Source organism: Typopeltis vanoorti, chromosome 13 (assembly GCF_054136105.1).
Source record: "Typopeltis vanoorti isolate ZY-2024b chromosome 13, IOZ_Tvanoo_1.0, whole genome shotgun sequence".
Classification (NCBI taxonomy): Eukaryota; Metazoa; Arthropoda; class Arachnida; order Uropygi; family Thelyphonidae; genus Typopeltis; species Typopeltis vanoorti.
In genome coordinates this window covers 7,033,883-7,056,550 of record NC_143561.1, presented here as the reverse complement: position 1 = coordinate 7,056,550, position 22,668 = coordinate 7,033,883, and the positions used below count along the sequence as shown (strand labels likewise).

Sequence of the window (22,668 nt, the reverse complement as noted above, 5' to 3'; positions counted from 1 at the left end):
CCATAATAGTTACATTGAGCGTGTGCACGCACACACACACAAATATATATATATATATATGATTAGTACTATTAACTCGGGGTTGGGATATGTTCATTTTTCTAAATTAACTGACTTAAAACCCGAGAATTATAACACAATGACATTTATTTGAAAAAACGCAACATGTTTCGTCAAGAATGACTTCATCAGGCGATAAGAACATAGAAAGATATTAAAAGACACTGAAATTAACATTGACACACTCTAAAGCTATACAATTATAAAGCCATAATATTCGACTGTAAATTACAGTTATTATGAGTTTGAACTACAGTCCGAGTTAAAGTTCTATTGTTTTACACCTGTGCGTGTGTGGAATCACGCGATCTCCAGTATCTAATAGTAGAGTTGAAAGAGTCAGGCAAATTATAGCTAAGATTGTTATTCATGTGAAAAGGGTCCAAGGTGATTTCCTTTGACTCGACAATGCGGTGCTCTACCTCATCATGGCAGATGTGTAGGTTTGAAGTTGATGTCCAATTTATTTCATGTTGGTGGCTTTCGTTGTTCGTGTTTATTGAAAACAGGACATGGCTTGACAGAGCAGTTGCTCTGGTTCTTTTATAAGCAATGTCGCGCTGGTGCTCTTCGAGATGTAGTAAGATAGATTTCTCTGTCTGCCCATAGTAAGGCTTTCCGCATTCACAAGTGACCTTGTATACACCTGGGAATTGTAGAAGGTTGTTAGGTTGTTTATAGTTGTTGAAGCGTGATCTTATTTTTGGCATAGTATATATATATATATATACATATATATATATATACACATCATCTACATCTTCAATCATGGTATCTGAAAGGGAACTGAAGCAGTTACAAATCACACTGCTCAATTTTCTCTGTATTACACTAACTTCAAAAAGTTAAATGTTTGGGGAAAACAGAAAACATTAATATTTCATATTCAAATCTTTCTATAATAATTTTCAAAGAACAAAAAGTTTAGCTTTATAAAATTTGAATAACTTAAGAACTTAAAATTAGCCAACTACCAAAATGAAAGTTTCATAAAAATGTCTTACTTATATCAAATTGTGTATAACATAATACTTATGCAACATACAAAACAAAAATTACCTCGATTCCTGCCATATAAGCATCCAAAGGATCTTCTTCACTATCAGAGTTATTATTATTATTATTCTGGTTGAAATTTCTGTTCTCTAAAGTGGGACTCCCAGGAGCAGGAATATAAGCTAGATTACTACCGTTGCCATCATCGTCATCATCTTGTTCAAAATACCTACACAAAATGTTTGTGAATGCTAAATAACATGTACCTATTAAATGCAATGTCACTCACAGAGTTAGGTCTAGCAATTTATAAGTCTATGGTTTGGCAGGATGAAAAAACATTTGCAATGCTCTCTCTCTCTCTCTAGAGGAGGAGAACTGAAAAATGCATGTAAACAAAATGTGCATAACACCAGTCCTACAAGAAAAAGTCCTAAAAGGGGACTGAAGACAACAGCAAAGACAGAATGCATGATTATAACATCTAGGGCTAAACCTAAAAAGCTGATGGAACTGATGTTGTTCAGGGTATTCCAAACTTCTGCCTACATCTTAATGTTGGTAGGTCCTTTATGGGCCCTGAATATATCTTCCAGCCAGTAGACATTAAACAATCAGACTGAAGCAAACTATCTAAACTTATCTAAGTTTCATCCCAATGCCCAATGTAATATTTTGTAATACTCTGCTGCCTACTGGAAGCTTGAGGAAGTCTAAAAAGATGCTTGGATTCTAGAGCAAAGATGTAGTTTATTTTCACTATTTCTATAAGAGCACAAACACAATGAGTGATGTTTTGAAATTTATGTCAAACATGACCTAAAATTTTATTATATAATGAACTCTGTGGAGAATTCATGACTAAACAAACACACGTAATAACCACAGTAATAAGTTTTAATAAGTAAATATTTCATCCTAAGTATCTTAGGATATCGTAGAGTTAATTCAAACAATACTAGGAATAACATACAGTTAGGGCCAATGTTCCCTCTAATTTTTTGCTGTGAGTGTGCGCAGAAAATTTTGTGTGTGCAAAATTTGCCTTCTTTTGAAAAGTATGTGCGCACTCGTACGAGTCACCATACTGATCATTTAAGCAAAAAAAACTTAAAAGATTTTAGTTCACTCTTTACCTTCTGGTGTCAATGGGAATTCAGCCAGGTCACCCCAACTCCCCACCGTGTTCCCACACACAGCAGTAGCCTCCCCAGTAAACTGTCGGAAATCATGATTCACAAGCATTGGGCAGGACTCGATCCGGGGACTTCGCGCATGTGAGGCCAACACGATACCGACTGTACTAGATAGGATTCTAAGTGTGTCAGTTATTACCATCACCAAGTAAGTTGTGTGACATCAATCACAGAGCTAACATAAATATTTTATATGTATTTAATATTGATCTGATTAGAAGTAAGAAATAAAGTAAAAAAAGGGTAACACTAGTAACTGATTGCCTTTAATTAAATTTTCTAACTTTGCAAATAACTCTAAACATACATAATAAAATATTCCCATTACTAATTCTCACCTTGTTAAACATTCATAATAAGTCCGTTACTAATTCTCATCTTGTTTAGTTCTAGCTTCTATCGCTTTATTTTTTCTCTCTTCTGTCTTTGGCATTCACCCACTCTTTATACACACTATCTAAATTAATTGAATTTCCATATAATTGATAACTTTTCACTCTCATCAGCATATCCAAATGACATTCTCCTAAACGGTTTCTAAGTTGGTTTTTTATTTGATTCATTAGATTAAAACCTCGCTCACAGTCTGCACTAGATGCAAGGAAGGTTCATCCAATATCCATCAACTTTGCCAAATCAAAAAACTGCTCATTTTGAAGAGCAAATACAACCATTTGTGTAAAATTTGATATCATTTTGCATTTTATTTTTTCTTGTACAGAAAATTTGAAATCATTAAACTGACTAATTATTTCTGTAGTATCATCCAGAAAATGATGATATTTAAGACAATGGGCATTAACATGTTCACTACAAAATGAGAAATCACAATGTGAAATAGAGGAGATATCAAGATATCAAACACTGACCATTCTTGTATCTCATTCTCAGGGAATCTGTCATCTAAATGTGTACATAAACAATTTATAAAATTTAACAAGGGCCTAGTATCTACTGGTTCAGTCTCTTCTTGTTTAAGTAAAGCATTTACTCTGTCACTCCAGCAAGCGTCACCTTCTAAATACTGATTCCTGATTTTGTTAATCTTCCCTCTGGCAAAATGATGACTGTCTAGTGGTGTAAGGTTACTCCTTTGTAAGATTTTGCACAGGGAAGGCATTTCTTCAAAAACATCACTTAAAACATTAACAGCTACTTTGAAGGTCACGTTAGTTAATTTATTGCGACAATAATTAACCACGGGATTTTGATTTGTCATTTTTAATATGAGATCAGTCCCTCATAGTTTCTTATTATTGCCTATAATGCAAGATGTCTGGATAGCCACCGCAATTCATTGATTGGTCTGAAGGCAATAGCTTCATTTTCAGACACCTCGACAATTTCTTTAAATTCATGTCTTTTCACTGTGGAATGAGAAAAGAGTGTGTACATTGTTCTCATTAATGTATCAATATCTCTGATTAGTTTACTTTCCTTCCACGGATCATGGATCCCCAGATCCTCACGGTGAGCTACACAGTGTTGCTGGATAAGATATGGATCTTCTAATTTAAGTTATGCAGCAACTTCATTAACTTTGCCCAGCATCACTGTGGCTCCATCAGAGGTAAACATCACAATTTTTTGGAGATCAAGTTTCTTTTCTTGATAAAACTGTTTAATAGCTCACACAATGGAGGAGGCATCACATGCCTGCAACTGAATTATTCTGCCAAAATATGTTTGATATTCATTACAATCTTTAGGTCTAAACTTAAAATAGAGAATGAGACATTTGTTAACAGTTATATCAGTGCTTTCATCAATGGTTAAGGTGTGGAAATTTGCAGATGCAATTTGCTCAAACATGTCATTTTCAACAATTAAATTGATTGTTTCCAGAAAATCAAATGCATAATTTTTGCTTTGCTTCCATATGTTCATTAATATGTTGAACTGAAAGTAAAGAGTTATTCATCTTAACAACTAATAAGACACTGTCAATAAGAACTTTAATCTGGTCTGGGTTTGATCGTTTTCTCTCTCGGTCATTTGAACTCTCACGTAGTATATGCAGTACTCCTGTAGCTGGCAATGAACAATTTTGTTGCCTAAGCTTGTGTACACCATCCAGATGTATTTTACTTGTCAAATGGCATTTCAAAAAGTCTAACTTCCAAGTGACATCAAACTTCTTCCCATTAGGAAAATCACCAGCAACCTTTGCATCACGACAATAAATACAAACAACACCAATTGTACCATCATGCATAAATATTTCACGCAGTTGAATGTTTATCAACTCGTGAGCTTTTGGCGTAGCAGTTTTCGCTATTTCATCCAGCCATTCACTTTTAAAGCAGCTAGCAGTTCGTTTTTGCTTCACACCTTTTGCTTCCTTTGAATTTGACATGGTGCATCAGTTTTTTGCAATTTTGTTATTTGAAGAATGTTTTTTATTGTTTTTATAAATTTACAAATGTACACTATTCACTGAATAACTTGGCAAGGCAAAAGCTGAACGAACACTAAACATTGTCGACGGCAACACAAGAGCTAAAAGATATGCCTAGAGGCTAGATTTAATTAACTTGGTTGTATCTCAATGCGTGTACACAAATGTTATAGGTTAATATAACATTTGTGTACACGGCAACACAAGAGCTAAAAGATATGCCTAGAGGCTAGATTTAATTAACTTGGTTGTATCTCAATGCGTGTACACAAATGTTATAGGTTAATGTTTAGGTGGAACTTCTTTAATAAATTTTAATTTCATCTTGAAAATCTAGTATGCACATATTTTTTGCTTTGTGCGCTAGTTGTAAAAGATATGTGCACACGCACATGCACGCAGCTTAGCGGGAACATTGGTTAGAGCGCATGATTACAATGGAATCCCAATATGTGTGCAGTAGCGTGTTATAGAATTTAAAAAAAAAAATTACATTAAAATAAGATAACATATATAAAGAAATTATTTAACACATTTAAAGTAATTGTCATACAAATTATATTTGTATGACAATTTCCCATACTTTAGGAATAGCAAGAACGTCATTACAATTTAGATTTGGTCTGTGAAGTAGGGTGTCAGCAGTTTCCTTATATAAACGTTCATGTTTATATAAAGTATAAACATGAATTTATATATATTGTAAAATCTATGTAAAAGTTTAGTCTTTTCCCAATGGATCCTATGGTTTGGGTTTTCAACACTGTGTTGAGCGAGGCCAGATTTCTGCGGTTTGATAAGATGGATATGGTCTTGATGTTCTGAAATATGTTTCTGAACAGATCTACCTGTCTGTCCATAGTAAGACAATTTACAGGAGCATGGAACCTTGTACAAGCCAGGTAGCATCAGAGGTGAGAGTTTGTCTCACCTCTGATGGTAACAAGTTATAGATTTGGTGGATGGGTTTGTAGATAGTAGCAAGTTTGTATTTCTTCATAATTTTTGAAAGACGTTCAGAGATGCCTTTAACATAAGGTATGGGAATCCTATGGGCTTGTTCTTGTCTACGTTGATGTGTGGGAAAGTGACTGATGATTTTTTGAGTTGTTTTAAGATTGTATCCATTTAGTATGGCTGTATTTTTGATTATTTCCAATTCTTGGTTTAGAGATTCTTCAGAGGAGCTGAATCTGTGTGCTCTGGTTACTAATGATTTAATGATGCCAAATTTTTGAGATGGATGATAAGCAGAAGAATTGTGAATGTAGCGACCTGAAAATGTCGGCTTGTGTGATGCGAGGGTGAAGGAGGTTTATTTTATCTAGAAACAGGTGTAATTCTTGTTCGGAATGACGCCCCAGACAGCAAAGATGTCATCGACATATAGTAGCCAAATTTTCGGTTTGGGTTTAAACGTGAAAATTTTTTCTTCAAGATATTCTAGAAACAGGTTTGCTAAGTTTGGCGATAAGGGAAACCCCACTGCTGTTCCTTCCTCTTGCTTGTACTTTTTTTTCGAAGCGAGTAACCGGACGTAATAACAAATTTGAATAATCCAACAATATCAGATGGAAATTTTTGAGTTAACAAGTCTACCGTTTCCTTATGGGGAATGTTAGTGAAGAGGAAGACAATGTCAAAGCTAGTTAGCGTGTCAGTTTCCAATAGTTGAATGTTTTATTTTTGCATGAAACTCTGTGGAATTTTTAATTGATGAGGCTGAGAGGATGGAGAAGGTTAGATAAAAATCTTGATAACTTGTATGTTGGGCTGCTAATTGAATCCAAGACGGGTCTGAGTGGAACGTTATTCTTATGAAGCTTAGAGGTAAGCCGTATATTCTAGGAGGTCTAGCAAGGTATGTCCTGAGTTTTTTTTATTGTTTCTTCATCTAAGGAAGTGGTTTCATCAAGTAACTTGTTCAGTTTCTTGAGCTGTCTTTTTGTAGGATCATAATCAAGTTTGGCATAAGTATTTCGATCTCAGAGTAGTAAATTCATTTTTCGGTCATATGAATTGGTATCTAGAACCACAGTGGTATTTCCCTTGTCAGCTCTGGTGATGATGTTTTTATTACATTTTAAGGAGGTAAGAGCTTATTATTTATTAAAACTTATTACTGTGGTTATTATGTGTGTTTGTTTAGTCATGACCTAAAATTTCTCCTTTCTTTTTGAAGGTACAGCTATAAAAATTATTGCACAGATTAGCCACTAGTTACTGGACTGAACCTAATGGTAACACTGTAGAGTAGGTTAACTAGCAAATAACCTTGCTGCCACTATTCTGCCAGCTGTCTCTTGAGAGTCCAAGTAAAGGTATATGGAGGATAGTGCTGAGGTCACAACTGTAGAGGAGCTAGGTGAAATTTTCCAAATGCATAGCAGAGGAAAAGATCTACTATTATATATTTTGGCTCTCTCTCCCAATTTCAAATCAATCAGAAAAAGTCAAGTAGAGATAGATAGATTATATGCAGATAAAAAAATCAAACCTTTAAGATTCACTTCTCAAATGTACATGGTCAAAGTTCCTTCTCAATAATGTTTATTTTCATTTTCACAAATCAATCAGAAAAAGTCAAGTAGAGATAGATAGATTATATGCAGATAAAAAAATCAAACCTTTAAGATTCACTTCTCAAATGTACATGGTCAAAGTTCCTTCTCAATAATGTTTATTTTCATCTATTATATATTTTTAAAAACTATTATATATTTTGGCTCTCTCTCCCAATTTCAAATCAATCAGAAAAAGTCAAGTAGAGATAGATAGATTATATGCAGATAAAAAAAATCAAACCTTTAAGATTCACTTCTCAAATGTACATGGTCAAAGTTCCTTCTCAATAATGTTTATTTTCATCTATTTGAAAAACACTTATTTTTCTTACTTAAATTCTGAAATTTGAGTTTCTTAAAAGAAACTCAAATTTCAGCTTCAAGCACCATCCATATCAGCTTTCTCAATTACATACTGACACTTTTCATCTCAAAGAATGCACATGTTTATAAGCATGTTTATTCTGATTTACCATGTCAGATGGCATCCAACTAAGAATCTCCTAATTTTGACCTTCTTTGGCTATATTCTGCAACATTTTATCATATTCATTTGCTGTCTCTATTAATCTCCTAATGAAATCAACCATCCTGAACTTCTTGATTCCCTTTTTTTTTTTAAAATGCCAATTTCCTCCAGTCCTACTTTCCTAATAGTAATCTTCCTTCAATTTTTTTTTTTTAATTTACAACTCCAACTGGCTTCTTTTTCCACTATGACCAAGCACAGAAATATCAAGACATCTGCTATCAGTAATCATATTATATTACACAAAGCTTCACATGCCTATCAGAATACCAGATAGCCCTAACCACTCTCCAAGCACTCTTTCTGGATCTCTCCCTCGACAGCAACCATTCAAGCATTATGTGACTTCTGCCCATGAAAATTTACATAAACCTATAGCATATTAGCATAGTGGATGGAGTAAAAAAATTTTTTTCTATTTTTAAAATTTTTTAGCATTTTTATTTATTTTTCACATAATCAGGAAATTGGCTCTAGAGACAAAAACACAGAATTTTTTTTCAAGCCATTTTAGGCCTCTAATAATTATGTGGGACAGTGGTCTCACACCATTCATGATTCATCTCTCATTTAAACACCATTACAAACATCAGTGCTCATAGTAGGATCGAAATCTATAGCCAGCTGGTTATGCTAACCATCCATTTGTAACCATGTATTTGCTTTAATATCAGTACGTAAGTCGATATACTTAGAAAAATTAAACAAAGAAACTTAAACATATGTGAAATTTTACAGCTAATAAATTGATTTTATGTAAGCTTAAGTTTCCATGTTTAATTTTTATAAATATACTATATACAGGGTGTTCGGGATAAATTTGACATATTTATAATTAATTATATTTTTCCGTAAGTTACATGTATTAACACACACTTCTCTTCATTTAAAAGTTTGGACCCTTCTTCATTCATATACAAGATGTCAGAAAGGATGGATAGCTGGAACCCACCTGAATCATGGAAGAGAATAACTTGTATCATGATGATTCGTGCCCGCCATCAAAATAAGGATATTACGACTGCTGCCCAATGCTCCCTGAATACAGTAAAAACAATCAGGCATGAACTAGAGACTTGCAATGGTGACTACGAGGATGTAGCAAGAAGAAAGATCCCTAGCAGACGATCTGATTGCGTTCGTACAGCAGAATTCCTCGCAAATCTGCAGGAACAGGTGTTGAAGAACCCTGGCATTGGAATTCGGGCTTTGTTCGTGGAGTTGCTAACTGTAGTCAAGCCCTGGATAACAAGGGTAGCCAATGGTAGGCCGTATGTATGGCAGCAGGATTCGGCCCCTTGCCACACCTCTGGGAAAAGTCAAAAATGGTTGTCTGAAAATTTCTACGACTTCACCAGTCCAAATGTTTGGCCTCCAAACTCCCCAGACCTTAACCCCATGGATTATTTTGTATGCGGCGCAGTTGAAAAAGACACCAATCGCACTTCCAGTAATACAAAAGCCCAGTTAATGGATAAAATTAAAACAGTTTTTGCGGCCCTTCCCAGGGAGACTGTAGCATCAGCTTGTTCGAGGTTCCGAAGCAGAATTGAAGCTGTGATCGATGCTAATGGTGGTTATTTTGAGTAAATCTTGTTGATAGTATTGTAATTAACTCTGCCTGTAATGTTTTTTTGTCAATTCATTAAATTTAATAGATACAAAGAAGATTTTCTTTTTCCTTACGAAACTGTCAAATTTATCCCGAACACCCTGTATATGTATATATATATATATATATATATATATATATATATATATGCTGTTCTCTAGACCAAGGTGCACAAGTTTTCATTATTTAGTTTTATTTTATTTATATTTAGTATACTTAAATGTTTTGTTTGTATTTGTTTCTAATTTTACTTATATAGTTATACCTATAGTTATACTCCCTTATACTTATTTAGCATTTAGTTGTAATAGTTCCTTAACACTATTTTGAATAATGGTTGCAACGGCAGTTAAAATTGCAAATGGCGTATCACCAAGTCCTCCCCCATTTAAGGACTCCATTTTGTGATATCATATGGGATTTTGTAGAATGCGGGACTTGTGGAATGTATGCATCCCAGCAGTTGTATATGTGGCAGGTGAGAGAAGGGGAAATACGTATATGTGCAAAATGCAGGCGATGGGAGGAACTTGATGAGTTAGAGATGACTATAACTGACCTCACTGAGTCAGAGGCAGGAGATTCTCCACGCAGAGAAATGAGTGGTATGATAGAGGACGAGAATAGCGAGAGAAATATGAATAAAATAATGAGATTGGGGAGTATGGAAAGGTTGAATGATTGTGAAGTTTTCGGATATGGTCTCAATTGGGAGGATGAATGGCAAATAAGAGTGGCTGACATGCAGAGAAAGAGAGATAGATGAGCTGAAAGAGCAGGTGGAATCTCTAAGGAATGAGATGAGAAGTGTGAAAGATGAGATCAAATGGAAGAGACAAATGCAAGGTGAATCAGAGTAGGAGTGAGAGAGTTATGGAAATGATAGAAGAGGAGAGAATAGGAACAGTAGAAGACAGGGAATGAGAGAGAGAGAGAGTTATGGGAATGGTAGAAGAGGAGAGAATAGGAACAGTAGGAGAGAGAGAGAATGAGAGAGTTATGGGAATGATAGAAGAGGAGCGAATAGGAACAGTAGACGAGAGGGAATGAGAGAGAGTTATGGGAATGATAGAAGAGGAGAGAATGGAAAATAGTAGGAGAGAGAGAGAATAAGAAGAATGCGAGGGAGCACTAGAACAACGGATAGAGCGATGTCGGGAATGCAGGTAAGTAGGGGAACACAGAGAGGAAGTGTTAGAGGAGAGAGAGAGAGAGAGTGAGGGATGCATGTGAGCAATCGAGGAACAGGGTGATAAGAGGTGTAATATATGGGGACTCGATGACTCATGATGTGCAAGATAGGATTAGTGAGGAAAGTTTGCCTGGAGGAATGATAGACAGTGTGGCTATGGCAATTAAGAGGGACGAAAGGGTGGATGAGATGATTGTGATGGTAGGAACAAATGACTTGAGAGGTAATGTAAATTGGGCAGCAAGAGATGTTGTACGAAAGAAGACGCACAGAGGAAAGATAGTATGAGTGTTGCCTAGGTATGATAGTGACGAGCTGAGCAGAAAAGCAGTAATACTGAATAACATAACAGCTAGAATGTATCAGAAGAGAGGATTGGAATATGTGGATGCTTGGAGAGTGTTTGAGGACAGAAAGAAATTGTATGCGAGAGACTGCTTGCATTGGAATGAGGAAAGCCGTAAGCATCCGGAGAGACTGCTGTTCTGAACGAGTCAATGTGTCAATGCAGGGAAACTAGAATGCCCATGGTGGATGGTAGCAGGAGTGGCCTCTTGTGGGAATGGGTATGACATCAGGTAACGCTGAGCCCAGTGGAATCTAAAGGGGATAATGCTGGGTATAGAAAGAGTGGCATTTTTATGCTTTATACTAATGCTAGCAGTACCCGGAATAAAGGGGAGGAATTGGTGGCGCTAATAGCATCAGCCTGGCCAAAGATTATTAGGATCGCTGAGACGTGGTTGACAGAAGAGGATATAATAACAGGAACAGAAGTAGCAGGGTACAGCATTTTTCGGCAGGATAGGAAGGGAAAGTGTGGTGGTGGAGTACTGCTCATGATAAGTGACGACTTATGTCCTCTAAGAGTGGAGGCTTTGGAAGGCAGTGACACTAATGATTTTGAAAGCATATGGTGTGAGGTAGAGGTGGGCAAGACAGGATATTTAGTGGGGTGTTGCTACAAAACCAAGGAGCACAGAGGGTGGGGACCAGGATATTGTTTAGATAGATGAGCTTGGCAAGTGCAAGAAGAATGACTGTTATGGGAGATTTTAACTACAGCAGTAGTATAGATTGGGGAAAGGAAGATGCATGTAGCAAATAAGGGAATGGAATTTCTAAAATTCTTGAGGAAGAAATATCTTAGGCAACATGTAATAGAGGGAACAAGAGGTTCAAGAGTTTTGGATTTGGTCATAGCATCAGAAGATTTAATAATAACTGAGATGACATCTCTCCCACCAGTCAGAGAGAGTGACCATGTGGTTTTGACTTGGAAGATGAATAGACGTGCAGGAGTATCAAAGAGATGGGAATGTATGTGGAATTATAAGCAGGTGATTATAATAGTCTTAGACATCAACTTGGGGAAGTTTCATGGAGGGAGGAACTGGAAGGCTGGGATATCATTAGTGCTTGGGAAATTGTGAAGGAATATTGGTTAGCAGCAATAGTAAGTTTTATTCCCCAAGTAAAGAAGAGTACACAATTTGGTGTAATGTGATTTTATCAATATTAAACAGGAAAAACAATATTAAACAGGACAAACAATATTAAACAGGAACTGCATGTGAAAAAGAGGCTATGGAAGAGATATAAGGCAAAAGGTGAAGAGCAGATGCATGAAGAATATAAGACACAGGCCAGGAGAGTGACTAGTATGGTAAGGAAGGCAAAACTGGAATATGAGAAGAGACTGGTCCTAAGATCCAAAGAAAATCCTAGAGTATTTTTTAGCTATGGCAAGTAGGAGGAGAAATGATTGTGGAAGAATGATGTCATGGGATAAAAATGAGAATAGAGTGACTGATGCATAGGACATAGTGGAATTGTTCAATGAACCCTTTATTGGAGTATTTCATCCTGGAAGAGTAAATTTTATTACAGGTAACTCTCGTATAATGCGGTCTACAAATTGTAGTAACCCTTTATCTTTTCATATATTTTTCACCGCAAGACTTAAAAATCAAATTTTATCTTCGTTAAATTTGCGTCTGCCCATATCGCACATATAGTTATAAGTAACGAATTTATATTAGGGGAAATACCCTTTAGCACGCATGTACATCAAATGTTTACCGTATAAAGTGTTTATTGTTGAAAATTGTCTTCGTTTTCTGCCAGGAAAGCACATTAAAAATTATAAGTATATTAATCTCAAGCTGAGCACTTTATTTTCTGGCGAATTCAATACAATACATAATGCTTTTTTTATGAAAAAAATTTATTTTTATAGTAATGGCCACTTAGAGGGCTTTTGCGATATGGTTGAAAGCGAAATTAGTGAATTAATTGATGGGGAAATAGATTTAAATTAGGATGAACTGGTAAAATTAATAAATGAGGTCGAAGCAAATGGCGGGAAAAGTTCTGCCGAAGATTCTGATTATGATGAATCTGTTAAAGAATTCAGTTTAAAGAAATTAGCAGAAGGTGGCAAGAAAGTTAGGAAGTTATTTTACAGATAATGATCCCTTAACGGAGCGGACTAGAAAATTCACGAGACAATTCAATATTTGTTTAGCCTCCATATTATGAACTTAATAAAAAAATTGCAACATAGTGGTAAGCAAGGTCTTATTACTGACTTCTTGAGAACTAAACCAGCCAAAATATGCAATGAGAATTATACAAATGATATCCAAGAGATTTCAAGTGATGACAACGTCTGGCCGCTCGTAAATAAAGAACAACTATGAAATGTTCGTTTTGAAGACAGCGATGACCATTAAAATATGCACTTCATTTTATTTCGCCTAAAACATTTATGCATAATGTGCAACGAAGTTTACGTACAATTTGTAATTTTGTAAGTTTAAACTATGTATTTGTTTCATAGTTTATATGTTTCCTTACCTTACATGAACTACCTGAATTAAATAAAAATATTTTTTTGTTAGATATGTCATTGTTGTTTATATAATTTAAAAAAAAAAAGAAAAAGATTTTGGAACATAACCCTACTTTTTCTATGTGATCTGAGTCTAACATCTGCATTATACGAGGGTTACCTGTACTAAAAGGATAGGACAGATTAGAGGTTTAGAGGTGGAGGAGAAGAGTGTGTTCCAAATGGTGAGTACTCTGGATGTCAGTAAAGCTCTGGGACTGGATGGTATTTCACCACGATTGAGAGAATGTGCTAAAGAACTGACAGCTCCTTTGACCTGGCTTTTCAATGAAAGTCTGGCTACGGGAAAGGTACCCAGGGAATGGAAGGAAGGTAAGATAGTGCCATTGCATAAGGACGGTAGCAGACTGGAAGTATCTAATTATAGGCCAGTTTGTGTGTCATCAGTAGTTGTTAAGATCTTGGAGAAATTAGTGAGGGACCATTTACAGCATTGGGCAGATGAGGGTAATGTTATCTGTGAGAGTCAATATGGATTTGTGAAGGAGCACTCTTGTTTTAGTAATATGCTAACCTTTTATAATAAAATTACAAGAGCAACAGATGAAGGAAAGACATATACTGCAATTTTCTTGGATTTATCAAAGGCATTTGACAGGGTGCCACATGATAAGCTGATATTTAAGTTGCAGCACATGGGTTTGGATGTTAAGGTTGGTGAAATGGATTCAGGATTGGCTGTTCAATAGATATCAGAGAGTTGTGTATGGTGGGGCAATTTCAAGGAGGCAGAGGGTTACAAGTGGGGTCCCATAGGCTCGGTATTGGGACCTGCATTGTTTAACCTTTATATCAATGACATTATCAGTGGATTGCAGGGGATATTCAGTTGTTTGCAGATGATGTGAAGCTGGGAAGGGTTATTAGTAATAGTGCAGATGTGGTATCCCTGCGAGAGGATTTGAATAAATAAGCTAAACATGTGGGCAAATGAATGGGGTGTCAGTTTAATGCAGCAAAATGTAAGGTCTTGAGGTCTGGGACACATTGATGTTACGCTACATACTCTATTGGAGGAGCTATACTGGAGGAAGTAGGGGAGACAAGAGAGCTGGGATTGATGATTGATAGAAACCTGAAATTCAGGTTTTGGACATATTGCAAAGGTGGTGAAGGTAACACACAGGATTGCTGCAATAATGAGAAGGACGCTGACCTGAAGAGATAAAACAGTTATCATTCCGTTGTATAAGATCCTCATCAGACCACACTTAGACTATTGTTCTCAGATTTGGTCCCCAGGATTTGAAGGGGATAAAATAATTGTGGAAGGGTACAAAGGCAGATAACAAAGATTGTTTCAGGACTGTACAATGTTGGTTATGAGGATCAGCTGAGGGAATGTGAACTGCAGAGTTTGGTGGATAGAAGAAGGAGAGGTGATATGATTGAGACTTTTAAACTGTTGAGAGATGGTTACAGGGTTGACACTGGGGAGTTCTTTCGCTTGGTTGAACAGAGGGAAGGAGTGATGACAAGTGGCCATCCCTGGAAGTTGCGAAAGGAAACTGTGAGTAAGAGGGTCAGGAGTGGGTTTCTTTGCATGGAGAGTGGTTGAACCATGGAATGCATTGCCTGATAGAGTGGTGAGAGCGAGAACAGTTGATGAGTTTAAGGATTGGTATGATGGACTTTGTGTTTCCTAGGAGGGACCTCTCGTAATGAGTCTTGATAGACTTTGTGTTTCCTAGGAAGGACCTCCCGCAATGAGTCTTTTGACTCCATGGAGGCCTGAATAATAATAATAATAATATATTTATAACATAATAATTATAAAATAAAGGCAATGAGAACTTTAATTAAAACATACTTATATTTATAATTTTAAAAATTAGATAAAGAAAACATTAATAGGCAGGCTGATCTTCTACTTTTTCCCATGATACTTTAAAATCTCATTAAGTTCATTACAAATTGCTTGAAAGTCATTGTCTATAGATTAATAACAGAATTTGTTTTTAAAGTACTTAATCTTTATCCACTATAAAATTTATGAAATTTTGAATTCTGATATAAACTGGCAAGCTGTTTAAAATGACATGGGCCAGAATTGGCCTGTGCGCTATATGTTATTATTATTTATTATTATTATTATTATTACGGGCAACTCCAGGAGTCATTAGACTCATCGAGGGAGGCCCAAATCATATTCATCACAACCATTTGACATTCATACAGTATCTATCATACCTCGCCTTAAACTCATTCACTGTCACAGCATCCACTACAGACTCAGGGAGCGCATTCCACTCATTCACTACTCTAAAAGTAAAGAACCCAGCTCTAACACCTTTACTAACCACACTTTTGCCCAGTTTCCATGGATGTCCCCTAGTCATCCCACAACCAGCCCTGTTCTCAAAAATATCTTCTGAATTAATTTTATAGAAACCCTTCAGTAATTTTGAATGTCTCAATCATATCTCCCCTCCTCCGCCTATCAACCAATTTTTGCAACCCACAAATCCTCAACCTGTTCTCATACGGTTCATTCCACAGACCTGCTATCATCTTGGTCACTCGCCTCTGGATCCTCTCCACCTCCTCCCCATCAAGAAGAAACCTAGGTGACCAAATCTGAGCACAGTAGTCTAGATGGGGTTTTATCAAGGCTCGATAGAGAGGAACAATAACCTGCTTGTCTCTGCTTGTCAACGTATTCTTCAGCAACCAAGTGATTTGATGAGCTGTTTTGGTCACTTTTGCAATGTGTCCCCTAAATTTCAATTCCTTATCTACCAACACTCCTAAATCTCGTGCCTCATCAATTTCCTGGAGCAGGGTTCCACCAATGCAGTAAACTGCCGCCAATCTTTTCACCCCAAAATGCATAACCTTACATTTTGCCACATTAAACTGACATCCATTCTCCTTAGCCCAGACCTCCAATCTATCCAAATCATCCTGCAAAATTTTGACGTCATCTGCATTCACTATTGCCCTACCCAACTTCGCATCATCCGCAAACAAATGAACTGTTCCTCTCAGATCATTTCCTATATCATTTATGAACAAATTAAACAGCAGTGGTCCAAGAACAGATCCTTGTGACACACCACTAGTCACAGGCCGTCTTGTGGACTCTACTCCCGAGTAAACCACTCTCTGATATCTCTCCGTCAACCACCCTCCTATCCATCTCACCAACCCTATGTCCATTCCCATATGCTGCAATTTACTGATTAGAATTCCATGTGGAATCCTGTCAAAGGCCTTGGCAAGGTCCAGTAGAATCACTGTAAACCCATTACCCATATCCAGTTCAGCCGTCACTGTGTTATAATACGTGAGCAAGTTACTGAGGCATGACCTACCCTTCACAAAACCATGCTGTCCCCGATACAGTATCCCATTTTCTTCTATCCAATCTTGTATTTTCCTCTTGACTATTTTCTCTAAGACCTTGACAATGATTCCTGATATGCTAATCGGTCGGTAATTTACAACAGCAGTCTTGGAACCACCTTTATGCAGTGGAACTATTTTCCCCTCTTTCCACCCGCTCGGGACTAACCCAGACCCAAGACTCAAATTAAACAAAATGGTCAAGGGTACTGACAATTCTTTAGCTGCTTCTCGTACAACACGAGCTGGTATACCATCCAATCCCACAGATGTATTGACATTGAGGTTATGCAATAGACTACTCACCTCCACTTCATTAACCACAATTCCCGTATAATCTACTGGTTTATTCGTTTCTGCAATGTCACCACCTGGATGATATACTTTTGCAAAGTGCTCACTCAGTAACTCAACTATCTCAACTGATTCAGTTACCTCCCTACCATCGGCATTCTTTAAAATCAATCTGCCATGTACATTTTTCCTTTTACTTGCTACATATCTAAAAAACTGTTTAGGATTCTCTTTAGCCTGCATAGCCAATGTTCTTTCGTAATCCTTTTTTGCTTTTCTTACCACACTCGTCACCCTTCTGGCCTGCGCTTTATACCGTTCATGTGCCTGCCGGTCACCCTTCTCCTTAAATTCCCTCCATAGTTGTTTCTTTTTTTGCAACTCAAGCTTAATGGTGTTATTCATCCATTTAACCCCTACTTGATTTATTATTCGGACTCTAGGTATACAGTCAGCCATTGCTTCATGCAAGCACTTCTTAACTACCTCCCATGCACTATCAACTTCTAGTCCTTGCAGTTGTACATGCCATGGCACTGAACCAATCAAACTCCTAAGCTTGTCATACTTTCCCGCCCGATAATTCCACATGTACCCTGTCTTAATTGAAAATTCTACACCTTTAGCCACCTCCCAAGTTAAGACCCTATGATCACTCTCAACGATTGGTGGCAATGTGGTCATATTTGTTACAGCCAAATCCTCAGATGTAATTACTAGGTCAAGCACTCTCTGATCCCTAGTATTTTCCATTACATGCTGTCGCAGATAGTTATCCCTTAATAACCGCATAAAATCCAGTTCCTTCCTCCCGTGTGTCCTCTCCTCACTCCAATCAATGCGACCATAGTTGAAATCTCCCATAATAATCACCCTCCTTCCACCCATTTCTTCTATTTGCTTGTGCATACTGTCACCACCATCTTTTCCATCACCTGGTCTATAGCATCACCCAATTGTATATTTAGTTCTGCTAGCCACAATCTCACACCAAATGGCCTCAAATGTGCTCTTTTCTCTATCCTGCAATTCAACTTCTATTCTCCTTGGCTGGAGCTCATCAGCTATCATCAACAATACTCCTCCCCCCATTTTATTCTCTCTGTCATTCCTGAACACACTATACCCATCACATTCAATCCCACTAGTTATATCATCTACAGTCAGCCATGTTTCACTAATACCTATAACCTGTGGTCTGGAAGTGCCAACCATGGCCAAAAACTCTTCCTTCTTGTTCCTAATACTCCTAGTATTAGTGTACATGAATTTAAGACCCCCATTAGCCCCAACCCTACCTTGATGCCTTATATTAACTATCCCACTCTGATTTGTTGTCCTTATTTGCTCTGGAATATTATATTCATTCTTACATTCAACTGCCTCCATAAGGACTGTATCTCTACTCCCCCCCCTAACAAATCTAGTTTCCCTGAATTTGCACATCCACTACATTCAGCAACATTTTCTCAAGTCTTCTTACACCGTAACCATTCAAATGCAAGCCATCCATCTTATATAGATCCTTTCGCCCATCAAACTCACTCCACACATCCACAAATTCCACACCACTCGTCATACATAACCCACGCATAAAGTCATTTGCAATTATAGCCCTCCTTTTAAACATTTCACTGTCATACCGTGGCAAAAGACTAATCATTCTAACTCTCTCACTCTTTTCTTTTGCTACCTCAAACAATTCATTCAGGTCTTCTATCATTTCCATTTTATCTCCTTTCAAATCATTCGTACCTGCCACAACAATCATTTCTTTCACCCTTTCCTTTTGCTCTCTAATAGACGCAGTTACGTCCTTTATGGTCGCACCAGGTTGGTACGATTTTGTCAAATCCTCTACTAACACACCTCGTACTAACGAGTCTCCATACAGCACTCTATCCTTCATTTTGTTCATGTTCACATTCATACGTCTATTTTTCCTGTCATACCTTTTATTATTGGTTGGTTCATTCAGTCTACTTTTGTTCATGCACTCTAGCTGCTGTTTTGCTCTTTCTATCGCACTATTCAACAACGCGATCTCACTCAATGCATCTATCTCATCTTTTTTGTTCTCTGAGAAACCATTTATGCTATCATTCACACTTTCTACATTCACACTCTCACAATTTTCATGTACAACCTAGCCGTTTCTTGTCATATCCCGATTTCCTTCATTCTGAAGGTTGACAAAAATATCACACTCACGATCCGAAATACACTTCAATTCCGCATTCTCCCTACATTTTCTACACACATTCAAACCTTGATCGTCATCTAACCACACTCCGACCGCACTCCGCAAAGCGTACATTTCACAGCTAGTACACTGACCCATTTCTTTTATGCTACCGTTCTTTGATAACGATGGCGAACCTTCATTACTGGCCGCCATTTTCCTACGCACAGGTGCCATATTTATCTGTAACGTGTTTTGTCAAATTAAACGTTATAACACCAAAAATAGACGCACTAAAATACGCAAGGCAAACAAAACAAAACTACACAATGTTAAGTAATTTGTATCGATAACTGAAAATGATACTTATCTTATCTGGAGCTTGCACGAACACTACTCATTACGAATTCATCTAGCGGCGACTTCCCGACATAGATTATGTTATAAAACACTTTAGTACACTAACCACGTTAATAAAGCTCTAATAATATACCAAAATTAAACACTTAAGTCCATTAAATTCAATCCAAAACACCAATAAATCAACAAAAAACACAAATCTCTCAAGAGCTCTCCGATAGCACGTCCGTTCACCAGCTAGCCTCGACACCAGTCCCGATGTTGAGCCTACTTGCTCTAGACATTATAATTATAACTTACTTTTGATTTCTTCCATGAAGCAAAACTCACCGGACATTCTGAACATGTTGTCTAGCATTATAAGAATGCCAAGTGGGAATCTTTGTGACTTCAACTATCTCATTTCCTTGTTTGTTTAAGATTAATATTCAGTGAAATTTTCTTCTTTTATGTTTTGTTGTTGTTTTTTTCCCTTCTCCACTAGGAGAAAGGTTCTCTCATGGTTAGTGAACAGAATTATCACGGCTTACAAGATACTTTGTCATAAGCTTGTGTTGCAGCATATATACCCTGAAAATAACTTCAACAGGAAGGCTAAAATGTCATGTGTAAATAATGTTTTTGTTAATAAATTTTATTCTTCAGATGGTGATTTAATCCTTTAAATAAGGAGTGCCCATCCTTTTTTGGGGGGAATATAGATAGATATAGATATTTATATTACATATATAAATGTACACTGAAAATAGAAAAAAAAAAAAGGCCATAGGACCATAGAAATGATAAAGTGTACATAAATAAATTATACTTTTTAAAATATAATTATATATAAAGAGGGATGCTCCTTAAGAAAATAAGCTTTGCAATGTTAAATGTTATATTGATTTGTATTTAGAGGAACCACATGACAACTTTTTCAGAAAGATTGCATCTATAATAACCATAAAATAACAACAAAAAAAATAAAGAAAACATAATGGGCAACAAGCTTGTATTCTAGCACATAATGCTTCAAAATCTGGTGTTAAGTTAGTGACAAAATTTATTTTTAATGTACTTCATTTAAAACTCTTGATCCATATAAGTACTACCAAAAATGACAAAGTGTTTGCTTGGATTTTTTTTTAATTTTTTATATATATATATATATATATATATATATATATATATATTTGTGAATCAGATAATAGTTTATAAAAGTTATGTAAATTATTTAAATTTCCTTTTCAGCACATTTCACTATTGTGAAGATCAATTAGTTCTAACCAGTTGAAGCACCGTTTTACTTCTAAGAAAGCTCTACGCATTTATAACCGCACTAGCTTCGCCCTGTTAAGAGAACAAATTACCGCGACGCGCGTTCTCATTGCCGATGAAAACAAAACCTTACGGGCGCTAGAGGAAGAGCTTTCTAATACACTCGGCCTTGATCTATGGTCTATACTACATGACATCTCATGCGCATCGGCAAGAAAGGAATTCGAAAAAATACATAGTCAGCACGTGTAAAAATACGAAAACCTGACAAAGACTTCTACTTCTATACCCCAGCCACCACTCAACACTGTAGTCAACCTCTCGTCAGCAGTTTTAAAGCCTGAAGCACTCACCGCACTTTCACGTGGTCACAATTTCGCCCTAGCTCCTAAAAGGATACCTGCTGAAGAAATCATGATCCAAATAGAGCGTGGAATTTGCAACCTGCCTAACCATATCGCCAACAACGTGAGACTGGATGTAGTCGGTGTTCTCACTAAAGCCAAACCACCAAAATCCAACTTATCCAAAAACGAATATACAGCCCTACAAGAATTGAAAAACAACAAAAAAATAGTAATCACCAAAGCTGATAAGGGAAGCGCCACTGTGGTACTCAATCAAAAAGACTACAAAGGTAAGCTAAATTCTTTAGTACGAGACCGAACTACTTACCTCCCCATTGAATATAATCTGACCAGCTCTCAGATTAGAACTATCCACAGACTCCTTAAGAAAGTCACTTCTTGGCCTGTGGAAGCCACCAAAAAACTTAAACCTTATAACTCTAGACCCCCCCCCCGATTATATGGACTCCCAAAAATACATAAACAAAATGTGCCATTGCGTCCCATAGTGGATAGCATTGATTCCCCCACATATAAATTAGCCAAACATTTAGCCAAAATGCTCACACACTACACTGGCAACACACCATCACACATAAAAAACTCGGCCCACTTTAAAGCCAGTATAGAAAACCTCACACTCCAACACACTGACATAATGGTCAGTTTTAACGTCTCCTCCCTATTCACTAATGTCCCACTCAAAGAAACCCTTGAGCTCATCCAAGCCAAGTTTCCTCCCGATATCTCAGCCCTATTTCAGTTCACAATGAACTCAGGCTATTTCGTTTGGCAAGGAAAGTTCTACAAACAGATAGAGGGGACAGCCATGGGTTCACCACTTTCCCCACCCTTGGCCAATTTCTTTATGGAGACATTTGAAGAGAAAGCCTTAAACTCCACCCCACAAAAACCCACTATTTGGTTTCGTTATGTGGATGATGTGTTTGCTATTTGGCCACATGGCTCAGACACACTCCACTCCTTCCTAACACACTTAAACAACCAACATCCCAGAGTCCAGTTCATCTTAGAAAAAGAGGAAAACAACACCCTCCCCTTCCTAGACACTTTAACCACCCGCCAGCTTGATGGATCTTTGGTTTTCTCTGTTTACAGAAAACCCACCCACATTGGCAGATACATTCACCAGCAACCCCCCCCCCCCTCACAACAATATGGGGTGATAAAAACACTATATAACAGGGCAAAATTAATCTGCTCAGATGACAAGGCCCTGACTATTGAACTAAACCACATCCTCAACACTTTCTTAGCCAATGGCTATAACCTCAAAAAAATCCAAAAAATACTAAAACCTGTAAACCACAACCCCCCTCCACAATAAAGACTACACCAAGTCTATCACTATCCCCTACATCCAGGGCACCTCTGAAAAAATAACCAATATCCTCAAAAAAT

General features: G+C 37.0%; 1 protein-coding gene across 1 annotated transcript in view; it reads right to left on the bottom strand.

The window, feature by feature from the left end:
* Positions 1 to 22,668, bottom strand: part of LOC150099913 (ATP-dependent RNA helicase DDX42) — a 218,005-nt gene that overhangs the window by 164,271 nt on the left and 31,066 nt on the right. Inside the window, exon 3 of the mRNA XM_090403173.1 lies at positions 1,120 to 1,285. Coding sequence (XP_090259299.1) covers positions 1,120 to 1,285 — 166 coding nt within the window. The remainder of the gene's footprint in view (positions 1 to 1,119; positions 1,286 to 22,668) is intronic.